Source organism: Cladosporium halotolerans, assembly GCF_011745625.1.
Source record: "Cladosporium halotolerans strain TM138-S3 chromosome Unknown Sca15, whole genome shotgun sequence".
Lineage (NCBI taxonomy): Eukaryota > Fungi > Ascomycota > Dothideomycetes > Cladosporiales > Cladosporiaceae > Cladosporium > Cladosporium halotolerans.
In genome coordinates, this window is record NW_027191466.1 from 178,781 (window position 1) to 199,996 (window position 21,216).

Below are 21,216 nucleotides of genomic sequence, written 5' to 3' on the forward strand. Positions count from 1 at the left end.
CCTGGGGAGGATCTGATAGGGGGTGGAGTGGTGCCACGGCGGTCTGGGTTGAGCGAGAGGTTTGGAGGGCGGCGCGGGAGTGATTGGTCTGCTTCTGTGTCGCCGGCTGTGGATGTGGTGAATGAGACCCTCCTGGGAGGGAGGTTTGTCGTTTGGCGTTCGTTCATCATCGCACGTGGCATGCTGAGAGATGGAGGAAGATCGTATACGGCCGTGCCGTTAGTTGTGAAATGGACGTCTCGGTCGTAATGAGGTTCCTGCGGGAACGAAGACATCCTTGGTGGTGCTGAGTTCGGTGTTGTTGAGCGAGAAATGGGCGACTCTCTTTTTGATTTGAACCGTAGAGATGGAGAAGCACGATTGTTGTCGAGGGAACTGCGGCCTTCTGTGCGTTTGGTTGTTGTTGATTTGTGCTTGAGGCTGGAACGGCGACTCAGGTCGCGATAGACCCGCGTGTGTCCGTTGTTTTCGGTCACGACGATATCAGCCTTCGAATAGGACTCTGGCTTGGTCTCAACGATCCGGGCAAACGATCTGGTGACGTTGGGGCAAGTGCCCGAACCGACTGCGTATTCGCAGCGACGGATTCTTTCGAATGATTTTGGACTGCCGTCAGCCTCGTAGTAGGTCTTCTGCTCGACAACGCACATGGAAGTCGAGTTGGTCCGAGATAGGGGTATTGAAGTGAGAAGTTGCGTTGGGATGGGTCTTCGACAACGACGACGATAACGACGATGAGTTGTTGTCCTTGATCGATGAGAGGGTGGCGATGTTGAATATGATGAAGAGTCCTCAGGTAATGGTCGACTTTCAATGGTGCCTTAAGGTAGGAAGGGGTCCACTAGCGGCAGGCAGCAGAGTGTTGGTTTGCAATGGGACCGGGTCGGGATCGACGGTCAGATGACTCTTATAGGCGCGGTTGAGGGCGGCCTCCGGAGCACTCTTCCTTGGTGCGACACAGAGAGACGCGTGAGTATGCAGTTGTGAAGTGACTTCGAAAGAAAGAAGTCACCTGAGATCAGCAAACAGTAGGCGCGCAGACAAAGATGTGCAAATACAGTGGTGAGATATGGTTGGATGTGAGTGAAGGTGTATTGGCTGGCGGCAGGCGGCAGCTGCAGCCTTGCCCTTATAGACGCTAGGGAATGGATGGAAACCACACCTACCACGACATCATAGCATGTGCACTCTCGGTAAATACAGGCGCAGCAATTCGCAGGAACGACGTTAGCGCGAAGAGCGACTCTGTTCTCGTGTTGAGACGAAAGAAGCGTGGTTGCAGATGCTGAGCCAGTGATGGCTGCGCCTCCCCAAACGTCCGTGCGTTAGGTTGTTCAGCTCTCAGCGGGCGGTGGTGTCTTCGTTGCAAGCTACGTCCGAATAGTCTTCAAGCTCGCCGGTGCTTAGGCTGCTTCCAGGCGTTGACCAAGCTGCTGTATTACTCGCGTCGATCGTCAGGTACTGCCACTATTTCCTTGGGCCCTCATTCGTGCGTAGGTAATCGTTGTCCAGCCATGGCATGCAGTGTACGGGGCCAGCCTCCTGGTATCCACTCGATCTCCGTGGAGCAGTCACATGTCATGCCATGCACACGGTCTGTCAACGATACCTCGACAGCCCATGCACCAAATGACGATGGTGGGTGTTGTGGACTGTTGAAGAGGAGGCGGAGTGGCGGAGCAGCGGCGATGCAAGTGCGCCTCAGGTGCTGCGGCCAGGCTGAAGGAGCGGCACGCGGCACATGCCAGCTGCCCTCCCGCAGGCCGACTGGATAGAATGGCCCCCACGAATGCAGCCTGCGAACATGTTCGGCCGTGGGTAGTAGGAAATGACTAATGCGTCAAGTATGGTAGATGACGGAAAGGTTGCCTCGTTTCTGGTACAACAGAATCGCATGGGAGCTCTGGCACGCTCCTCTCTGCGAGTGCCACGCCGCAGCACCTCCAGCTCGATAACACCACGATTCATGATACCTAGCATGTACTCGACCTCGGTGCATGGAATCTTCACGAGTATTCCTAATATGCTGACATCCCTCCAAAAATCCCAATACCACGAGTAAACCAACACCCGCCACATTTGGGCGCCAGAAGCCACAAACAGGCGGTGCACTCTGCTCCCCTGTCGTGGCTAACATCTAGCAGTCACGAGCACAGAATGTGGCTAAGGAGCCTGATAAAGTAACAAGCGAGTCGCTTCGATGCCTGCTGCACATCAACATTCAGCTCAGCGAGCGCTGCAGACACCCGGATGACCAAGAATTTCAGCCTCAGCATTGCAAGGGTTGATGTTGGTTTTCGAGTGATACAGCCAATCGCAGTTCGGCAGATAGTCTGAAACCGCACCCTCGGATTGCTCACTCGCTCGCTTGATAATGAATGTCTTGTGCTGCACGAGCAGCCAAGGAATCTTGTGGCTTGTTGCGTCTATGGGTGCTCATGCTTCATGCGCAGTCTCTCGCGCTGCTACATCATATCGTGGTAGCGAGACGTTCCACGAAAAGAAGCGTCGTTTTCTGAGAGGTGGACACTTTGTGCGCGTCCTAACCACGTCATGCTGTGGCACTGAGATTTCTGATTCTTGCTTCCGCAGTTCGCCTGCTTCCCTGCGTCGTCAGAACAGCTGAGAAGACAATATCGATGAGTGCTTGCGGCCTTAAGGCACACACAGGCGAGCTCCCATCTTCACGTCGAAACTTCTTGATTTCATGGTCGTAAAGATTGCTATTCTGGATGCTGGGCACCAATTTTGTTTTGCTGAGGCTGTGTGGAAATAGAAACGAAATCGCGTATGGGGGTATCCAAGCAAACAATCCGGTCCGTCCCTCATGTCGTCGTGCAGTATGAACACCATGCGCCTGTTCCATGCTCACCCACATGCTCCTTGCTCTCAGTGATGGAGCCACCAGTCTCCTTACAGAAGCGGAACGCCAAACCCAAAACCCCCATGGTTGTCCAAATGGCCACCTTGCAGCAAGCCCTTCACCGCCCTGCCGATCGTCCCGCAACCTGCAAGCCGTACATACTCCTCGCCAACCCCTCTGCGTCAACGCCCAGCTCAAAGTCCAGCAAAAAGCACAGCGCAACCTCCAGATTAAGCAGCTGCGTGGGGCTCACGCCGCCGACCTGCGCGACGCGCTGCTGGCTCCACTTGTTGTCCTCCAGCGCCTTCGCAGCAATCCGCGTCGCAGCCAGCGACAGCCGGTGCACGGTGCGGTTCGTCGCCGGCAGCACGCCCTCCACGACGCACAGCCGGTGGATGTAGTGCGCGGCGGTCAGGTAGACGCCCGGGCTGTGCGGGCAGTAGGCGTGCTGACGCGCGAGGTAGGCTGTGATGGAGAAGGGCGGCGGGTGCTTGGAGAAGAAGCGGCGGGCGATCGCGGCGTGCTGGACGTGGTGCGGGTCGGCGTCGGCGCCGATGAGGGCGTGCGGCGGGGGCGCGTTCTCGTCGGCGGGTTTGCTCTGGGTGGGCGTCGCGGGGCATGAGATGGGAGGGGTGGGCGGGACGTCGGCGGCGGCTTCGGTGAGGGTTTCGAGGGCGACTTGCAGGGTGCGAAGGGCGCCGAGGGCGGAGAGCGTGGTGATGTCCCAGGTGGCGCTGTCGAGGCGCACGGGCTCGTGAGACAGCTGGTCGAAGTGAGGGTCGATAGCGGGCAGAGAGCCGTCGGCGTTGGGGTTTGGCGGGGCAGGCGGCGAGCTCACGGCGCCTTGCTCTGCATTGTTGTTGTGGTTGGAAGCATCTTCCATGCTCCGGTGCGGTGAGAGGGAAGGTTGCGATGCGTGAGGTGATCGGCGCCCATGGGAATGTCGACTCAAGCAAGCTCAAGACATGGGCCGTGGCAGCGAGCGTGGGCTTGGTATGCGGTACTTTTGTTGCTTTCTGCGATGTGAGGATGTTGCCTGCGAAAGGGAGACGTTGGCGGGCGAAGGCACGAGGACAGTGGTTTCTTTAGCGCCTTCGGGCGCTCAGACATGCAGGCCCACGGCGGGCACAAGGGGAGGCGGAGGCAATGCTACCGGTGGTGGTGCGGCTCGCTGAAGACGCTCTAGCCTGCTGGACGCCGGGCGAGTGCGTCCGGTGGCCATTGGTCGCGAGCGCCAGCTTGAGAAAGCATCGCGAGGTGGCCTGACCGAAACGAGATATCGCATACTACAGCAATGCATTTTGTGCATCTTCGGTCTGCGTACAATGCCATATGACTTGCCAGACACTGCCAGTCCACCGCCATCAGTCTGCCATGATCTTATCGCCGCAAGGCATCATAGACTATCAGGTTATCAGCGCTCCATCTCTCCGTGCCGCTTGCGAAGTTTACACGCAGTTCCTCCGCCAGGGCCCTTGCACCCTTGCACCCAGCAAGCCCTCCTGTTCACCCTTTCAGCTTCGTGCACTGCAGTATGTGATGATCTACCACGATCAGATCTTGTACCGTCTTCTCATACAAGATACTTAGTCACCTCCCTCCACGCGGGGTTAGGTACCGCTCCGATAGGCGGAACTTTCTCCATGCAAGCCACGTAGCTCCGCGTGGGAGGTCGCAGTAAGTGGGTGGGATTTACTCGAAGGCTGCCTTATAAACCGTCACGTAGTCTCAAACAGTAGTGAAAGCTTTTCTTGATAATGTTCAAATTATCCCTTGCACGATTACGGCGTTTGCACAAAGGATCATTTCTCGACCCGCGGACAAGGCGGTCGCGCGGGCTTAAGTCCAGTATATCCGACCTACTGCATGACATGCTACTCGTAAGCAATGGATAGATGGCCATAAGCTTGAGTATATCAACGATGTTCTATCCTCTCTTCATTCCTTTACTTGCCAGTCAGTTTGAAGACGATTTCCCAGAATCGTCGACTCAGTATTCCTGACACAACAGAAAATGCCGCCTCCACGAGGAATACCCAACCCCATCGAAGGACCTGGTAAGCAGTCTGCGATGTTCGAACAGTACATTCACGACCAGTACAATCAAATCTCTGATTCCTTCCAGGCGACTTCACCGTCACCAAGACTGTCCACAACGACACCTACCCCGCCATCGATCCCACAAAGCAAGACCTCTCCGGCAAGGTCGTCTTCATCAGCGGCGCAAGTAGAGGCATAGGTCAAGCGATTGCAACCAGCTTCGCCAACGCCGGCGCATCTGGACTTGTGTTGGCTGCCCGGTCTAGCATCGAAGCCACTGAGAATGCTATCAAGCAGGCGGCCAAGGATGCAGGTCGACCTGTTCCTGAAGTCCTGGGCGTGAAGATGGAAGTGACCAACTTCGAATCCGTCTCGAATGCCGCTGCAGAAGTCGAGCGGAAATTCGGACGACTAGATGTGATCATCAACAACGCCGGCGTCATCGACATGACGGCGATCATCGAGAGTGATCCTGAGAAATGGTGGAAGGTCTGGGAAGTTAACGTGAAAGGGCCTTACTTGGTCGCCAAGGCCTTCTTACCATTGGTGCTTAAGACCCAAGACTCCTTGAAGCAAGTCATCACAGTAGCGAGGTACGCGTATCAGTATAGGGTCACGTTAATCGCAAACCACTGACTGCCATCCAGTGTCGGCGCCCATCTCACCGTCCCCTCCTTATCCGCCTACCAACCCTCCAAGCTAGCCGTCGTCCGCTTCACAGAGTTCATCCACAGCGAGTACGGCGCGCAGGGCGTGACAGCCATTTCCATCCACCCGGGCAACATCCTGACTGAAATGGCAACTTCCGCCGACATGCCTGAGGAGCTTCGATTCGTCTTCACGGAGAGTGTTGAACTGCCTGCTGACACGATCGTTTGGCTGGCGGCGGAGAAGCGGGATTGGCTGAGTGGGCGATACGTTAATGTGACTTGGGATATGCCTCAGTTGGAGGAGAAGCGGGGGGCGATTGTGGAGGGGGATCGGTTGAGGGTGAAACTTGATGTAGACTTTTGAGTGCGACATCGGACGGTTCAGCGAGCAATTGATGATTAGGATGCTTGCTCCGCGAGCAGCCCGTACAAATGGGATACTATCAAACTGCCGAATATAAGCTCGAATTGTCCAAGTAGTTGTTCGCCAGCTAGTCGCTACGGCAAGAAGTCAATGTTCATCAGGTGTCAAGTTTTATCATTCATAGTGTCCATAAAATCCAAGATTCGGGACGAAAGGTCACACAATCCCTTCGAAATGGATTTGAAGACCATCACGTCCCCATTCAAGGATTCAATTGCCTGCTAACCTGATATCATGTCAATCTGACCATGAGCATCCAAACGATCAAGTCGAATTCGGAGAGTGAACAAAATTGTCATTGTTCCAGTTCGTCGAGGGAAAAGTGATATTCGACTCAAAAAGACATCTTCCATCGATGAATGTCCAGTTCTTCTATCCCAATAGAGTGCAAAGGATGCAAAAGAGTTGGTGACGCAAGGAATTTAACCTTGGGCATTGATCGATCTAATCCTACACGGATGAGAGCTACAACCAACATGGGACTCGAACCCACAACCTTCCGCTATCCATACAGGCCGTTTCCAGGCCGTTTAGGAGGCGGACGCTCTACCATTGAGCCAATCGGCTCTCGAAATCGTCGATTTCTTGACACGGGTGGCGATAAACTATTATATATAGCCTTTTTCAATTATGAGGTGTGAAATCGAGGGAGCATATCGCTCGATTTTCGCTCGATCGCACCACAAACACTTGTATTTTGGCGTTAAATCATTCAGATTGAGCACATTCATCAGTCTTACATCAAACATGAGGCGTTTGTGCTGCTAAAGTTGATAGCGTAAGCGACGGTCGTTGACGTCGACGCGTCGCACTGAAGGCTACGGCAGATTGAAATTTCGAGCATGGTCAAAGGATAGCGTATCTGACCCTTTGAGCAGACCACATTATGGAACTACACTAGATATTCGATTTGAGAATTGCACAATGATATTCCAAAAGTCTCGTGCTCGTACGTTCGATCTTGTGAAGGCTTCCATGTCATGACAAAAATTAGAAGGCTCAAGGCCAGGGTCAGGGTTGGGGTAATCGCTCAGGACAAAGACCCCCAGTGACCCCTCCTCGTCGCACTGCAACTGGACCCTTGCATTGTTACACTGCTCTACGGGTACATTTCAACCAACGCCAGATTGTTCGTTGTATTGTGATACCATTGACCTAAATGTGATGACTGATTGCCCTTCGTTCGGGCAAAACGTTGGCCTTTGCCCCCACTTGATACATAGTGGTTGGATGATGTCGGGGCAAGCTGTCATGCAAAGTGGAGCCTAGATGGTGCCATGTTGTCAACTGGATCTTCCTCAGAACGGGCTGCGGTCAGCAAATCAACGTAACAGACATCGACTGCCACCCGTATCCGCCTATTCTGCCAATCTTCATCTGTTCAATATTTACTTGGCCGAGACCTGCAGATTCCCCTGCACAGAAAAAAGGGTTCATCATGGGCGAAGCAGTCGATCTCCCCGCTGCCACGCATTTCGGCGAAGGCAACGTCAACGCTCCAGGGCCAACGATAGATTTGGTCGCCCAGGATGATCTGCCTGCTACGAAGAAGCCCGAAGATGATGATGATTGGGACTATCCTTATCCCACCGACTTCAAGATCCGAGAACGCGCCATTGACGACATAAGGCCACTGAAAGTGAGCATGAGCCAGCGGAATCGATGGTGCTGAGATATATTACTGACGATTCTAGGTCGCTGTGATAGGCGCTGGCATTTCCGGTATTACTGCCGGCGTCCTCCTCCCAATCAAAGTGCCTGGAATCCAGTTGACCATTTTCGACAAGAATAGCGATGTTGTGCGTACACGACACCCCGCTCAGAATCTGGTGAAATCCTCACTAATTCAGGACTACAGGGCGGCACATGGGTCGAAAACATCTATCCAGGTGTTCGGTGCGACATTCCTTCTCATTGCTACCAATCGACATATTCGCCCAACGTCAATTGGTCCGAAGAATACGCGCAAGGCCACGAAATCAGAAACTACTGGCAGTCCGTGGCGAGGAAGTTTAACGTCCATTCCAAGTGCCGCTTCCGCACCAAAGTCAACTCCGCTCAATGGGATGCCGACAAGTCAAAATGGATCTTGAACGTCTTAGATATTGAAGCAGCTACAACTGCAGACTCCGAGTTTGACTTCATCATCACGGCAAATGGACATTTCAACGAGTGGAAGATGCCAAGTTATCCTGGCATCGAAACCTTTAAAGGGCATATTCGCCACTCTTCAAATTGGGATCCGAACTTTGACCCCAACGGCAAACGCATCGCTACAATCGGCAATGGCGCCTCGGGCATCCAAGTCACGACCGCTCTGCAGAAACAAGCAGCTCACGTAGACCACTACGCGCGTAACAAGACTTGGATTGCTGGATCATTCAACCCCAGTCAGAGAGAACGTCAAGAAACTGCCATGCCGTTCTCGGAGCAGCAGCTCAAGGACTTTCAGGATCCCGAAAAGTACCTCGCATTTAGAAAGCAGCTGGAGGGTAGCTTCTTTCGTCGATTCGAAGCCATTCTACGAGACTCGGAGACCACCCGCATCGGTGCCGACCGCTTCAAACAGATTATGCGCGAGAGGCTTGGTGACGATGCGGAGCTTCTGGAGAAGATGGTGCCTGACTTCCCTCCTTTCTGTCGTCGACTGACACCTGGTCCTGGATATCTCGAAGCCATCACGAAGGACAATCTTACTTTCATCCAAGATCCAATTGATCACTTCACGGAAACTGGCATCGTAACCAAGGACGGCGTTCATCGTGAAGTCGACGCGGTGATTTGCTCCACGGGTGCCAACGTGGACTTTGCACCACCTTTCCCGATCGTGGCCGGCGAGTACGATCTTTCTCGTGACTGGAAGCCAGACGGCAAGTTTGGTTTCCCATACACATACCTTGGCCTTTTCACGCCGAACTTCCCCAATTGTGCTTACATCCTTGGCCCGCATCCTCCGGGTACTTCGGGCACAGTCCCTCACGGTAAGTTTGAAAAGCTACATGGAAATTCCGACGAGTAGCTAATCGCCCACAGGCGCCGAGACGCAAACCACATACATTGCCAAACTTCTCCGCAAGATCTCCTCGCAAGGTATCCGCACAATGACCCCCTCAAAGCGTGCCACAGACGACTTCGTGGCCTACTGTGACGCTTTCTTCCCTCGCACCAACATGAGCCGCAAGTGCAGTTCCTGGTACAACGGCGGAAGACCTGGAGCACGCATTCACGGCGTGTGGCCGGGCAGCGCGTCGCACTTGACTCGTGTCTTGAGAGAGCCGAAGTGGGAGGACTTTGAGTACACGTACGAGAAGGGAGAGAATCGCTTTGGCTTCCTTGGTAACGGCTGGACTCTGAAGGAACAAGATCCTGATAGTGATCTTACTCCGTGGCTGCGCTTGGAGAGTGAGAATGATCTCAAGGACCTACATGAGAGGTGGTGGGATCTCTAGAACTCCAGAGTAACTGAAAATAGCGAGATCATATATGCATAGACATCCTATAGACCTTCATACAAAACAAGTTGCACCTTGGGCCTGCAAAAAGTCCGTGCAGGACGGATTCACAAGACGGCGAGCTCGCTTTGCTATCATCCATGTTCAAGCGCCTAGATGCCTGGAACCTGAGGTCTTGCTAGGGGAACATGATGCATACAATAGGTGGGGGAAGCCAGGATCCGTCCGCACTTGGGCGTGTCTTTGGCGTCCAAACTTCTCGCCATCTTCCTCCATCGTTATCGCATTGTCCTCAGCGCGCAGACGTCGGGCACGAGTTACACGTGGCTATGAGGCGATAAGAGTAATAATAATGCTAAAGTAGGGCATGCGTTGGTGCGCAAGACGTGCGAGCACGCCACAGCGCCCGCTTGACGTGCTTTGGTGCCATCCACTAGGGTACAGGTAGGTTCCGAGGCCGCGCCCACGAATGGTGCATGTCAGCACGCAGGTGAGGTATCTGAATCTTTCTAGAAAATTTTCCTATTTACTCGGAAGAGTATTCCTCCCTGCCCGTCGCGTTGCTCTTCACGAGCCTTCTTTTACCTTGCAGCAAGACACATAGCTTGCAGACATCCCTTGCAACGAGGCCATTCCAAGCTATTGAGATACTGCGGACAGAATGGGATCGACGACGGCGCAAGATGGGTGCAAGCCATGGATCATGAATGCCTTCGCGATGACAGCACCTGGTCACTTGGCACCAGGTAAGTCTCCATGGAAAATGAGGCACCAGGTACTCTGTGTTGACTGAAAGAGACAAGGCCTCTGGAGACACCCAGCCCAGGAGAAGCAGACCTTAGACCACTGGGTCCGCCTGGCCAAATTCCTTGACGAGAACGGCTTCCATGGCATCTTTTTTGCGGACGTCCTAGGGATCTACGACGTCTACAATGGAGACGGCCCAGCTCTCAAATCAGGTGCTCAAGTGCCAATCCTCGATATCAGTCTTCTAGTATCTGCTCTAGCACACGCGACGAAGAACATCTCATTTGGCATTACGGCATCCACTACCTATGAGAATCCGTACGCATTGGCAAGAAAATTTGCTACTCTTGATCACATCACGAATGGACGTGTCGGCTGGAATATCGTCACAAGCTACCTTGAGAGTGCTGCGAAGTCGTTCGGCCTCGAAAAGGGTATCGAGCACGATGAGCGGTACAAGATCGCAGACGAATTTCTGGAAGTTGTGTACAAGTTGCTAGAGGGCAGCTGGCAAGATAGTGCCGTTGAGGCGGATAAGCAGAGCGCTGTTTGGACGAACCCTGACAAGGTCAGAAAGATCAATCACATTGGGTAAGTGTATCTGTGACCAGTACATCAAGCTGAGAGATCCTGACAAGTCGCAGCAATACTTCAAGTGCGCTGGTCCCAACATCGTCGACCCTTCGCCGCAACGGACGCCTTTCTTGCTTCAAGCAGGCGCATCTAAAGCCGGGAAAGATTTTGCCGCAAAGCACTCAGAAGCAATGTTTCTTCCCGGCATGATTCCCAAAAAGACAGCGCAAGTTGTGCAGGATACGAGGGCGCTGCTTCGCGAGCTCGGAAAGCCCGATGATAGCGTCAAATTCATCGCTGGCATTTTCATCGTCGTGGATGAGACGGACGAGAAGGCGCAGGAGAAGTTCAACGATCTCCTACAGTATGCCGACCTCGAGGGCACGGCCTCGCTGTTCGGAGGTTGGACCGGGACAGATCTCTCCAAGCTCTCTGACGACGAGGACTTTACTTTCAACGCCAAGGTGCCGGCTATCCAGTCGTTCATCAGTTCATGGACAGAGTCGGTCCCTGGCACTGGTGGCGTCAAGTGGACAAAGAAGCTAGTGCTGCAGCATTTGGCAGTCTCCGGTGCTCACCCACGTGCTATTGGTAGCCCAACGAAGGTCGCGAATATCTTGGAGCAATGGGTTGAAGAAGCGGGTGTCGATGGTTTCAACATTAGCTATGCCACTACTCCAAGCACTTTCGAAGACCTGGTCAAGTACCTGTGGCCTGAGCTGCGCAATAGAGGCGTTCTGCAAAAACAGTATGCTGGCTCGACCATGCGAGAGAACTACCTGCAGGATGGCAAAGGTCCGAGGGCCAGAGATTGGCATCCGGCGAGGGAGTACACATGGAGTGGCTGACTTGCCCAAGCCTGCCAACAGATCCCGTTCGGCTCGACTATTGTCCAGCGGCAGTACCTTGTCTTAGGAAGCAGCGCCAAACGGTCCACAATGTGACGACGATCTTGTTCTTTCTTGATCCCCCGCATGATTTCCCCACGTTTTGTCCCCACAATCTCCTCTTCTACCACCCGCATCGTGGAGTCGATAGAGTCAATGAAACATACCACATGCTGGGCCTGCGTGTCATGCAGATCGATGCCTGCTGCAGATTGCCGGCCAACTATCTGCGGGCTTTCGCTGGCGTATATCCGAGCGGCTGCAATGATGACCCGAAGCGGTCTGTATATCTCTTGCCCCTCCCTTCCACCTCAATGTTCATGTCCTTTGTCCCTCACTCGATACAATAGCGATATCCGATCAAAAGATGATGGATGAGACCAAGAAAGAAGACGTTCTCCAGCTGGAGAACGCCAGCGATACACTGGTAAAATCACCCGCAAAAGAGTCGGCCATGCGGTACAGACTACTGATACTCTGTAGGACAAAGATGCAGCACAAGCCGAACACAACTCATGGCTGAACGATAAGCCACGAGCAGCCAGGCTCCGACGAAAGATGGATCTGCGTATCCTTCCCCTCTGCGCTTGGATGTATTTGCTCAACTATCTTGACCGCGGCAACATTGGCAACAGCAAGCTGCTCAACTCTGAGACGGGTGATTCGCTCATCCAGCAGACCAACATGACCAATCTCGAGTATGCCATTGCAGTCTCCCTCTTTGCCGTTGCATACGCCGTCTTTGAAGTGCCATCCAACTGGATCATGAAGCGCTACGTTCGGCCGTCAAGATGGCTAGCAACATTGCTACTGTGCTGGGGCCTTTTCACCATCGGTTTCGCTGGAGTGCAGAACTTTGCTCAAGTGACGATTCTGCGCTTCTTCATCGGCGTTTTCGAAGCAGGTTTCTTCCCAGGTGAGAGACTGTCTGAAGTAGCTGCAATTGTCAAGCACTGACGTCTTCCAGGTATCATCTTTTTGATCACATTCTGGTACCCCGTCGAGGAACGCTCGGTCCGCATCGCCTTCGTGTTGGCATCAGCAACTGCTGCAGGTGCTTTCGGCGGGTGTATCGCCTATGGTGTCGGCCACATGAACGGTGCCGCAGGTCTCGAAGGATTTCGCTGGTTGGTAAGTACCTCGTGTATACGCCGCGGTCTGTTGCAATAGCTCGACATGGAAGGATACTTCCATGAACAAAAGCTAATAGATGCGCGTTCTCAGTTCATCATCGAGGGCCTGATCACCGTTTTCTGCACAATACTGACGCTTTACTGCCTTCCGGACTATCCTTCCCGGGCTAATTTCCTTACCGAAGACGACAAGAAATTCATCGAGGCGCGTATTGCAGTCAAAGGAGGCGGATACACCAACGAGCATGCATCAAGACGGGAAGTCTTGGAGACATTCTTCGGCCCAAGGATGCTGGCGCATTATCTGGCGTATATCTGCAATTGCGTGCCTTTGGGTTCGCTCACATTCTTCACGCCGCAAATCGTCAACGGCTTGGGTTTCTCCTCGATTAGAGCGCAGCTGATGACAGGTGATTGCCCTCTTATCCTGGCATGGCCAATTTTGTGCTGACAAGATCTATCAGTGCCACCATGGGTTTGTGGCTACTTCGTCTGCCTTTTCCTCGGATGGAGCGCAGATCGCACCAACGCTCGCGGTTGGCATGTCACCGTGAGCTCAACGATTGGAGGTATCGGATGGCTCACAGCCGGACTCTTGCCAGCCGACGCATACACCGCAAGATACGGCTGCCTGTTTCTTTGCGCTTGCGGAGCGTTTCCCAGCTCCGGTCCTCTGAGTGCGTGGGTGACTTGCAACGTGCCATCTATCGTCACCATGGGTATTGCAGCGGCAATGAACAACAGCGGCGCTGGCGTAAGTCAGGTTATCGCACAGTGGATCTGGATTACGGGTGAGCGTGAGAGCGGGTACCCGACAGGCAACTTTACTTGCGCTGCGTGCAGTTTTGCCACCGCGTTGCTGGCGTTTGGTCTTCGTTTGTGGTATGGTCGCATGAACGCTATTGGTGCAACAGATGCCAGGGGCAATAAGCGAACCTGGATGCTGTAGAGCACAAGACTTTGGCTCGCGCGACACTCAGACACTCAATGAAGATGTCGCTTCAACAACGACAAATATACAATAGAATGGCTTGCTTGAACCTGTGTAAAAGTGGTCCAAACCAGAGTATGATCGATATGTGCTATCGCGCTTGTCTCATTTGGTTAGGTGCAGAGTCGTATCCAGTCTCCAAATGACCGGTCTGGAGCTGGACGATGTCGGCACAAGTCAACTGTGACGGACCTCATCTCGATCATCTGCCTTTGCACGTCCTGTGTGCAGAGGGAATAATGCATGCTAAGGATCTCAAGAGTCGGTTTATTCAGTTGGCACGTTGGCTCGACATCAGACTCGGAGGTATCTGCTCAATGATGTCTTTTCATTTTGATATCCTTCAATTCCATCTCACGCCAAACAATCTTCCTCCTGATTTGGATAAGCCCGACGATAGACCGTCAGCATTTACCAAGTAGTGTCGTTGGTGTCCTGGCACATCAAGTGCAAGTGTTCTGTATTCAAAGTCTTTCTCGCCAGGGGCCTTGGTCATGTGCAGGTTCACAGTGCCATGGGCCGCCGGTCCTTCGACGTAGAAGTGCATGTGCAAGTGTTCAACACCAGTCCTGTCCGTCTCAATTCTGCTTGCAATTGTCCTGTTCCTGGCCCAGCGGCTATGTGACGGCTCGCCGTGCGCCGTGATCTCGCGCTTCGTGTGCATTCCCTCGCCGGCCAGAATCTCGATACATTTGGGGTCCTTGCGGACGCGATCTGCTGACCGGTTGAATACGGCGGTCTTGCTGTCTGTGCTGAAGACCTCGAGGTAGAGGACTGTGAAGACGCCGGCTGTTGCTGCGATACCGACAAGGACGAGTCCGAGGTTGAATGTCTGCTGTGTTGTCCGGGCGGCCTTTTCGCCAAGCGACAGACTCTCCCAGGGTACGCGGCCGGTGTCGTTTACGACTGTGACGGATCTCCTCTTGGGCGTAGGCGGAGCGTTTGGAATTGAGGACTGGGTCGCGAGGCGGGCATTAAGAGGCGCTGCTGGGGCGATTGCTGGGCGGAAGCCGGCGCGGAAGACGAACAGAGGCGAGGTGAGCCTCAACGGAGCCATCTTGGCAGCCATCTTCACACAGAGGGCTTGGTGAGAATGCAGAGGGTGTCTGTTTTGACCGTCTTGTGTTATTAGGTCTCCGAAGCTTTGAGCTCTGCAAGCGTGAGGAGGGACGTCATTCGCGATTGGCCCGGGCTCACTCCCGACAACATTGCATCGGCGCATCTTCGACGCAAGACCATTTTCAAGTTTGTTACAAGGCAGAACCATGCAGATGGTATGTATGGTATCTTTATACCCGTGTATCCTATACGACGCCCCGTACTTCCCGCTATCACTCGCTATGGACACCCTCAAACTTGTTCTTCTCCTGCTCCCTGAACTTCCTGACCACCTGGCGAGTGGCATAGTAACTGAAAGGCAGCGCGAAGAACCACAATCCGCAATTGATGCTAGCAGTGGCAATCAGAGGGGTCGGTATTGCCTGAACGCCGAAGCCGATGCAGACTGCCGCCGTCTCGATGCCGCGCAGCAAAGAGCTGTATCTGATCTGGTCCCCCGGAGAATCGGAGAGATTGGAGATACACCAATAGATGTAGTTTTCCACCATTGACACACTGACGCGCTCGAACACATATAATCCAAAGCCTCGCCCAAAGGTCGATTGATTACTCCAATCTAGCACGGGCTTGGTGTACCGAAACTCATTCTGGATATAGACTGCCCATATCCACGAGCCGCTGTTGAGCGAGGCGATTATGACATAAGTGACTATTGCTCGGGTCTGGCGGCTTTTAACCCATGGCACATCGACAAGTATTCCACTAAGCCAGGTGCCAAGTGTACCGCTGAAAGCGAACATGAGGCTGCCTAGAGCGCGCGACCGGACGGTGAAGTAGGTCGCCAAGTAGGTTCCAGGATATGCCTGGCACCAGCCATAGTACCAGAAGAGTGGGACGAGCAGAAGTATCGATCTGCTTCTCATCAGACGCCACATCTCTCGCAGCTCGACCCTCCAGTTGATTCCTCTTGGCGCTTCAATACGGGTGCCGTCGTCCCTAATCACCTTCCCTGGGTTTGAAAGTAGCAATCCGATGAAGAATCCCAGGCATTGAATTGCGATGAAGGCCAGGTACGTCTGATACCCGACAGATCCAGACTCCGTCCTATCCACGTTCAAGGCAAGCGAGATGGAGCCCCCGACAACGTTGCCAAAATTTCTGAATGTAAACCATGTGGCAACGTACCTTCCTCTCTTGTGGCTCTCTGGGTAGCCTGTGGCTATGGCGCCTTCTACACTCCAGAACCATCCGGCGCTTATGCCGCAAGCAACCGCGCCAAAGTAGACGAACCATGTCGCGCCAGTCTTGTTGTTGACGTACAATCCAGCAGCATAGAGAGGGTAACCGATGGAGCCAATCGCCAGCGTCCAGCGAAATCCAATAATATTGGTTAGCCATGGTCCAGAAAAGCAAGTGACTGTCATAAAGGCGTAGAGCAGAGCATTGGCCGCATTAACAAGGTCAGGACTTTGCGAGCCACCAACTCCGAGACCATTCATGGCGTTCCATATCTACGAGCGGATAAGTATCTGCGAGTCGCAACGACATCTAATGAACTTACTCCAGGCGCGCAAAAAGCACATGAGCCAACGACGAGGATCTGAAACAGAGTGCTTCGGAAGAACGGTACATGACCTTTCGCCACGTGGTGAGTCGCGCTATTCTCTGAAGATCGTTCCGGCGAAGTGTTTTGGAGCTCGACATCATATCCAGGTGGCTCTTTGCTTTCCAGTACTGGTTGATTGGATGCCATGACGATGCTGTATCTGCAACCGTGTCGAAAAGCACGTGCAATCAAGGATGTTTGATGAAAAACGTCTCGTCTATCGAAACCTGACACTCGAAACGACTCTTCATAAGCCGAAGAGGGTTCGCTCGATGAGCAGGCCAATTAGCCGAAAAATGGTCAAGCACGCCATGTCGGTTGAGTTTTCGAAATGCATGGCAGATATATGACGATCCACCGCCATCGATGCCGATCTCTCAAAAGTAGTGAGAGGTATCTGAATTGCCAATGCCGCTGACTATGCGATGATCTCCTGTTCCCCACAGCCCACGTCAAGGAGGTTGCGCCCGAGGTTATCAGTCTCTGCTCCTTTGAGTTGTGAGAAACATTGTGGAGTCGACTTTCACAACCCCTCCTCATCGCTTTCCCACGTCACATGTTTTGTCAGCCGTGCCTGCCTGCACATGATTGCAGCTCCGACGCAGCGACAAGCTGCGCGCTAAGGTGGCTTTTGCTGAGCTTTGGTCGCACTAGAAAAGGTGTTTCCTGAAAGAAGTCGTGCTCTGATGACGCTCTTGTCGTATTTCCATACTAACCATCATGGCCGCTGCGAGCGACCCATCTCATGCTCATACTATAGCGCTACCGTCAAAGGCGATTGCACCCGGGCGGGCGATCAAGTTCGAAGCATTTGACCTGCCAGAAACTAATCAGAAGAAGCTCGGCCTACCTCACTTGCCAGGCACTATAAGTCCTCTCGCCCTACGGCTGGCGGAGGCCGACCCTACAAGTGTCGAGCTTGATGCAGTGGTCAACACGATCAAGACTTTGCAAGCACAAGATAGCTTCCTTACCAAGAAATTGGCCGTTCACGGGACTCTTCTCTTCCGAGGCTTGCCCATCCGTGATGCTCACGATTTCAGCAAGTTTGCCCATGCCTTTGGATACAGACCCCACGAAATCATTGGGATCGTGGTCGACAGGCCGTTACTGGCACCCAATAAAGGACCAGCGAATGAATCACCCAAAGACGTATTGGTCTACAACCATAACGAGTCGCCTCAGGTCCCCTATGCACCAGAATACATCTTCTTCTACAGCCACAAAGCACCCAAAAGTGGCGGCGAATCTCCAATCTCCTCTTCGCTCGAGCTGTTCCACCGAGCTCAAAAAGAGATGCCCGAATTTATCCATGAGTTGGCGGAGAAAGGCATCCTTAGCAAAGTCACTTACAAAGTCGACCAGCAGTACAAAGGAGGCTCAACCCTCAAGCAAGCATTTGGAAAGCTTGTCGAACCCGGCGATGACGAGGCCACAAGGCGATTAAAGGTGGAGGCCCAGATCAGCAGGTATGGCCGCGGGAAGCACACAACCTGGGAATGGACTGACGACGGCGGCCTGGTCCTGACGCACCGCTTGCCTGCGATCCGCACTCAGCCACAAACTGGCTTACCGACTCTCTTCACAGGCCTAGCTGCGTATTATAAAAACGCAAAGGTCAATGGAGCTGGGCGGAACATCACGCAGCAACTTTACGGCGACGGTACACTAATCCCCGAAGAGTATCTGGCGGGCCTGGCGAGGATCACAGATGACATTCGTGTCTTGCATAAGTGGCATCAGGGTGATGTCCTGGTGTACGATAATGTTATTGCACAGCATGGGAGGGAGCCTTGGCAAGGGGAGCAGGAGGATCGGGTTATCATGGCGAGCTTGTTCGATGGCAATCAAGTTCCCGGGGCATACAATGATGCGGATTGGGCGCAAGTTGTGCAGGCGCTTGATGATGATGCCGTAGGTGCTGCGGCATGAGATGCCGGCATTTATCTCAAAGTAAGGCCGTTTTGGGCCGATCGACTTCTCATCGTCGCGTTCGACGATCTTAACAGCGCCTTGAATCTGGTCTAACGAAGGCTTCAGTGCTCATGCTATGATCAGTAATGGAAATATTGGTTCGGACAATACTCTTGTTTAGGTGATCAACCCCATTCAAACTATTTTTGCCAATTTTCCAATGCAGGCGACTCCACCTAAAGTCACGCTCAATCCTGTGAACAGAATGACAGCACCATATCGAGTGCCGTAAGCGAAATCAGCGTCTTGAAAAGGCGCCACCTCAAGCAACTTCTCGCTGATAGGTCCAGAAACAACTGAACCGACTCCCTTACTCACACAAAGCAACGATATGACCATTCCAGTATCGACATGGTGTCCCGATTTCCTGATGGCAGCGGCGCAGCCAGCCCAGTTGCCAGCGAACCCGCCGCCGGTGAGGCCCCACAGTATTACAAAGACGTAGAGCATTGCGGGAGATGTAGTAAGGCCCCAGCAGACGAACACTGCTAGCATTGAGCCAAGCGTCGCAACGCAAATTGCTACTGTGACGTGGTACCGGTCGACAATGATACCTTGTGATATGTAGCCGCCGCAGGCTGCGATGTTCAGCAAGCACAGGGCGAGTGGCCCTGCGATGGCGGGCATACCGGCCTCTCGGGCGAAAGACGGCAGCCACAGCTGTGGCAGAAAGTATGCTATCGACTGCATCATGTTGCCAAAGGAATAGATCCAGAAAGGCGCTAACTTCATGAAAGCCAGATTCAAAGGACGTAAGGCACTGGAACCAGATAATGGTAGGCGATTTCTCATGACGAGTATCGATGGCAGGGCAAGGACGGCCTGTAATAGACATCAGCTAGCGAATATGGCACATTGTAGAATGTCGACTTACTATCACCACAGCCCAGACCCTCAAAGCGGTTCGAAAACCATAAGTGTCCAGTAGCCACTGCGAGACGAATGGAAACACAGCGCCTCCGAATCCAGTGCCGGTCCAAATCACAGCAAAAGCAAGTCCCTTTCTAGCAATGAACCACTCATCAATCACATACATGGCCGGGAAGTACAATGTCAACCCCCCAATGGCAAACAAGATGCCCTGCGTCGCCAACAGAGCGCCTGTAGTGCTGGTGAATGATGCGGCGACCAGCCCACTTACAAGAATGACAAGGCCAGCGAAGTTTGCAAGACGCCGCTGCCGTGGGTAACGCTGCACTAGAACAGCCACGAAAGGCGAGGCAATGAACATGATGCCACTTGCTGTTGTTGATATAGCCGCAACACCGGATCGCTGAGAGTTGAAAGGCCCATGGGTAGAATAGTAATTTTGGAAAACGCCAAAGGAATATGGGAATCTGGAAAGTAACGTTAACATAATACTGATTGGACGGGTTCGCTATCTCACCCCCAAACGAGCGCTTCCAGCACAAAGCAGCCAGCTAATACAAGCCATGCGTCTTTGCCACCGTCTACGCGAGGTAAGGCTTGAGTGTCTTCAAGCCCTTCCTCGACCTGCATAGGATGGGCGAAGGCTGTTGATGAGCTGTGAATCCCCTCATCATCAGCAATAGAAACAGGACGTGACGGTTGCACCATGGCCAGAGTCAGTTAGCGAGGCAGCTGATGTGAAGATAAACTCCATGATGGAGAAGGGTCCGTCGTTATAAGCCATCCGATTCTGACTCATGTCAGCCTGGCTTGCCCTAATGCTGCCACGCCACCCGGGAGGACGGAATAATGTTAATGCACTGGATTCCGTATCCAAAACGAGCGAGCCAAGTATTGTTTGACAACATGATGATGATTGCAACTCACGCCCTTTGCTTGCTTCACGCCCTACAGCATGTAAAGCCAAGGTCATGGGCAGGCGGGAGAGCTGATTAGCTGAGCTATGAGCTCTCATCCCAGAACACCACAGAAGAGGCCAGTAGTTTTGAGTGAACCCACCCTCAGGCATCTCTGAAAGTGTAGCAACACAAGAGATCTTACAATGTATCTCGTGATATGATAGGTCGTCAAGAGTATCCTGAATCGCTCAAAAGCAAGCCCGAAATATCCATGACCATGCCAATCGAACATTCATACTCGTAAGTGTACCAGAATGTCGTTATCATCTCATTCGATAGCAGCAAACGCCCAATATGCTCCGATCTACTTGTACTTGGCGACCAGCTTCTTGACAGCCTCGACGTACTTCTTCTGAGCCTCCTCGGGCTTCATGTCCTTGACCTTGGCCCACTCGTTGTACTTGGCCTTGCCCTGCAGAAGAAATAAGACGTCAGCAAGCCGTGTCGGGGTATATTACTCAAGGGAAAGTAAAACGTACAGCCATGTCGAACATGCCGGGCTTGGGAGCATCCTCATACTTGACCTCCTGGGTGCCCTGCTTGAAAAGAGCGTAGATCTAGGGAGACAAACGAGACAGTCAGCGGAGCTCGAGCGTGTTATACCCATTTCAAAGACTAAGTCTTACCTCCAAGAGCTCGTCGTTGCTGGGCTTCTTGGTGAGGGAGCGGCTGTCCTCAACGGCCTTCTTGAACTCGGCGGACTGGGCGGCAGGCATCTTGATCGGACTAAGTGGGTGTTCGAGAGTTATGGCGGTATTTGCGAAGTAGTCTGAAGTCGGTTCGGTGTTTGTTGGGAGGGTGTTGCAGGGGGCAGAGGAAAGTGGGATGCCAGCGACGTAATGCGTCTCTTCCAAGGGCAAGCTTCCAGGCGCCGCGGGGCTCTGTCTTCAGGGCCTTGACGCCTTAGGCACGAATGCATTCTGCAGACGTCTACCTTACCATCCACGCCATCTTCCTTGCGATTCACGTGACACGTGGGGGCAATAAG

General features: G+C 53.2%; 10 protein-coding genes across 10 annotated transcripts; 5 read left to right on the forward strand and 5 right to left on the reverse strand.

Annotated features, from left to right (window-relative positions):
- Window positions 1-2,981: 2,981 nt before the first annotated feature.
- Window positions 2,982-3,746, reverse strand: WHR41_05434 (uncharacterized protein; the record flags this gene model as incomplete). Its single annotated transcript, XM_069374039.1, has 1 exon — window positions 2,982-3,746. One exon carries the CDS (start codon window positions 3,744-3,746, stop codon window positions 2,982-2,984), a length of 765 nt encoding a protein of 254 aa, XP_069229427.1.
- A 1,002-nt stretch (window positions 3,747-4,748) lies between these two features.
- On the forward strand, window positions 4,749-6,079 carry WHR41_05435 (uncharacterized protein). Its single transcript, XM_069374040.1, has 3 exons — window positions 4,749-4,920; window positions 4,989-5,496; window positions 5,551-6,079. Exons 1-3 carry the CDS (start codon window positions 4,878-4,880, stop codon window positions 5,915-5,917), a joined length of 918 nt encoding a protein of 305 aa, XP_069229428.1. The 5' UTR covers window positions 4,749-4,877; the 3' UTR covers window positions 5,918-6,079.
- A 1,111-nt stretch (window positions 6,080-7,190) lies between these two features.
- WHR41_05436 (uncharacterized protein) lies at window positions 7,191-9,507 on the forward strand. The gene is made up of 4 exons (XM_069374041.1): window positions 7,191-7,616; window positions 7,672-7,776; window positions 7,836-8,958; window positions 9,011-9,507. The coding sequence occupies exons 1-4, from the start codon at window positions 7,416-7,418 to the stop codon at window positions 9,424-9,426; spliced, it is 1,845 nt and encodes a 614-aa protein (XP_069229429.1). The 5' UTR covers window positions 7,191-7,415; the 3' UTR covers window positions 9,427-9,507.
- A 625-nt stretch (window positions 9,508-10,132) lies between these two features.
- On the forward strand, window positions 10,133-11,597 carry WHR41_05437 (uncharacterized protein; the record flags this gene model as incomplete). The annotated part of the gene is made up of 4 exons (XM_069374042.1): window positions 10,133-10,175; window positions 10,233-10,699; window positions 10,750-10,767; window positions 10,821-11,597. The coding sequence occupies 4 exons, from the start codon at window positions 10,133-10,135 to the stop codon at window positions 11,595-11,597; spliced, it is 1,305 nt and encodes a 434-aa protein (XP_069229430.1).
- A 260-nt stretch (window positions 11,598-11,857) lies between these two features.
- WHR41_05438 (uncharacterized protein) lies at window positions 11,858-13,718 on the forward strand (the record flags this gene model as incomplete). Its single annotated transcript, XM_069374043.1, has 5 exons — window positions 11,858-12,063; window positions 12,120-12,552; window positions 12,604-12,767; window positions 12,861-13,179; window positions 13,234-13,718. The coding sequence occupies exons 1-5, from the start codon at window positions 12,004-12,006 to the stop codon at window positions 13,716-13,718; spliced, it is 1,461 nt and encodes a 486-aa protein (XP_069229435.1). The 5' UTR covers window positions 11,858-12,003.
- A 385-nt stretch (window positions 13,719-14,103) lies between these two features.
- Window positions 14,104-14,817, reverse strand: WHR41_05439 (uncharacterized protein; the record flags this gene model as incomplete). Its single annotated transcript, XM_069374044.1, has 1 exon — window positions 14,104-14,817. The coding sequence occupies one exon, from the start codon at window positions 14,815-14,817 to the stop codon at window positions 14,104-14,106; it is 714 nt and encodes a 237-aa protein (XP_069229436.1).
- A 274-nt stretch (window positions 14,818-15,091) lies between these two features.
- Window positions 15,092-16,572, reverse strand: WHR41_05440 (uncharacterized protein; the record flags this gene model as incomplete). The annotated part of the gene is made up of 2 exons (XM_069374045.1): window positions 15,092-16,330; window positions 16,381-16,572. 2 exons carry the CDS (start codon window positions 16,570-16,572, stop codon window positions 15,092-15,094), a joined length of 1,431 nt encoding a protein of 476 aa, XP_069229311.1.
- Window positions 16,573-17,145: 573 nt separating this feature from the next.
- WHR41_05441 (uncharacterized protein) lies at window positions 17,146-18,357 on the forward strand (the record flags this gene model as incomplete). Its single annotated transcript, XM_069374046.1, has 1 exon — window positions 17,146-18,357. One exon carries the CDS (start codon window positions 17,146-17,148, stop codon window positions 18,355-18,357), a length of 1,212 nt encoding a protein of 403 aa, XP_069229310.1.
- WHR41_05442 (uncharacterized protein) lies at window positions 18,289-19,977 on the reverse strand (the record flags this gene model as incomplete). The annotated part of the gene is made up of 4 exons (XM_069374047.1): window positions 18,289-18,449; window positions 18,511-19,221; window positions 19,274-19,736; window positions 19,787-19,977. 3 exons carry the CDS (start codon window positions 19,975-19,977, stop codon window positions 18,535-18,537), a joined length of 1,341 nt encoding a protein of 446 aa, XP_069229313.1. The 3' UTR covers window positions 18,289-18,449; window positions 18,511-18,534.
- A 370-nt stretch (window positions 19,978-20,347) lies between these two features.
- WHR41_05443 (uncharacterized protein) lies at window positions 20,348-21,043 on the reverse strand. The gene is made up of 3 exons (XM_069374048.1): window positions 20,855-21,043; window positions 20,708-20,785; window positions 20,348-20,640 (listed from the first exon to the last, which is right to left on the reverse strand). Exons 1-3 carry the CDS (start codon window positions 20,942-20,944, stop codon window positions 20,533-20,535), a joined length of 276 nt encoding a protein of 91 aa, XP_069229312.1. The 5' UTR covers window positions 20,945-21,043; the 3' UTR covers window positions 20,348-20,532.
- Between the last annotated feature and the right edge of the window lie 173 nt (window positions 21,044-21,216).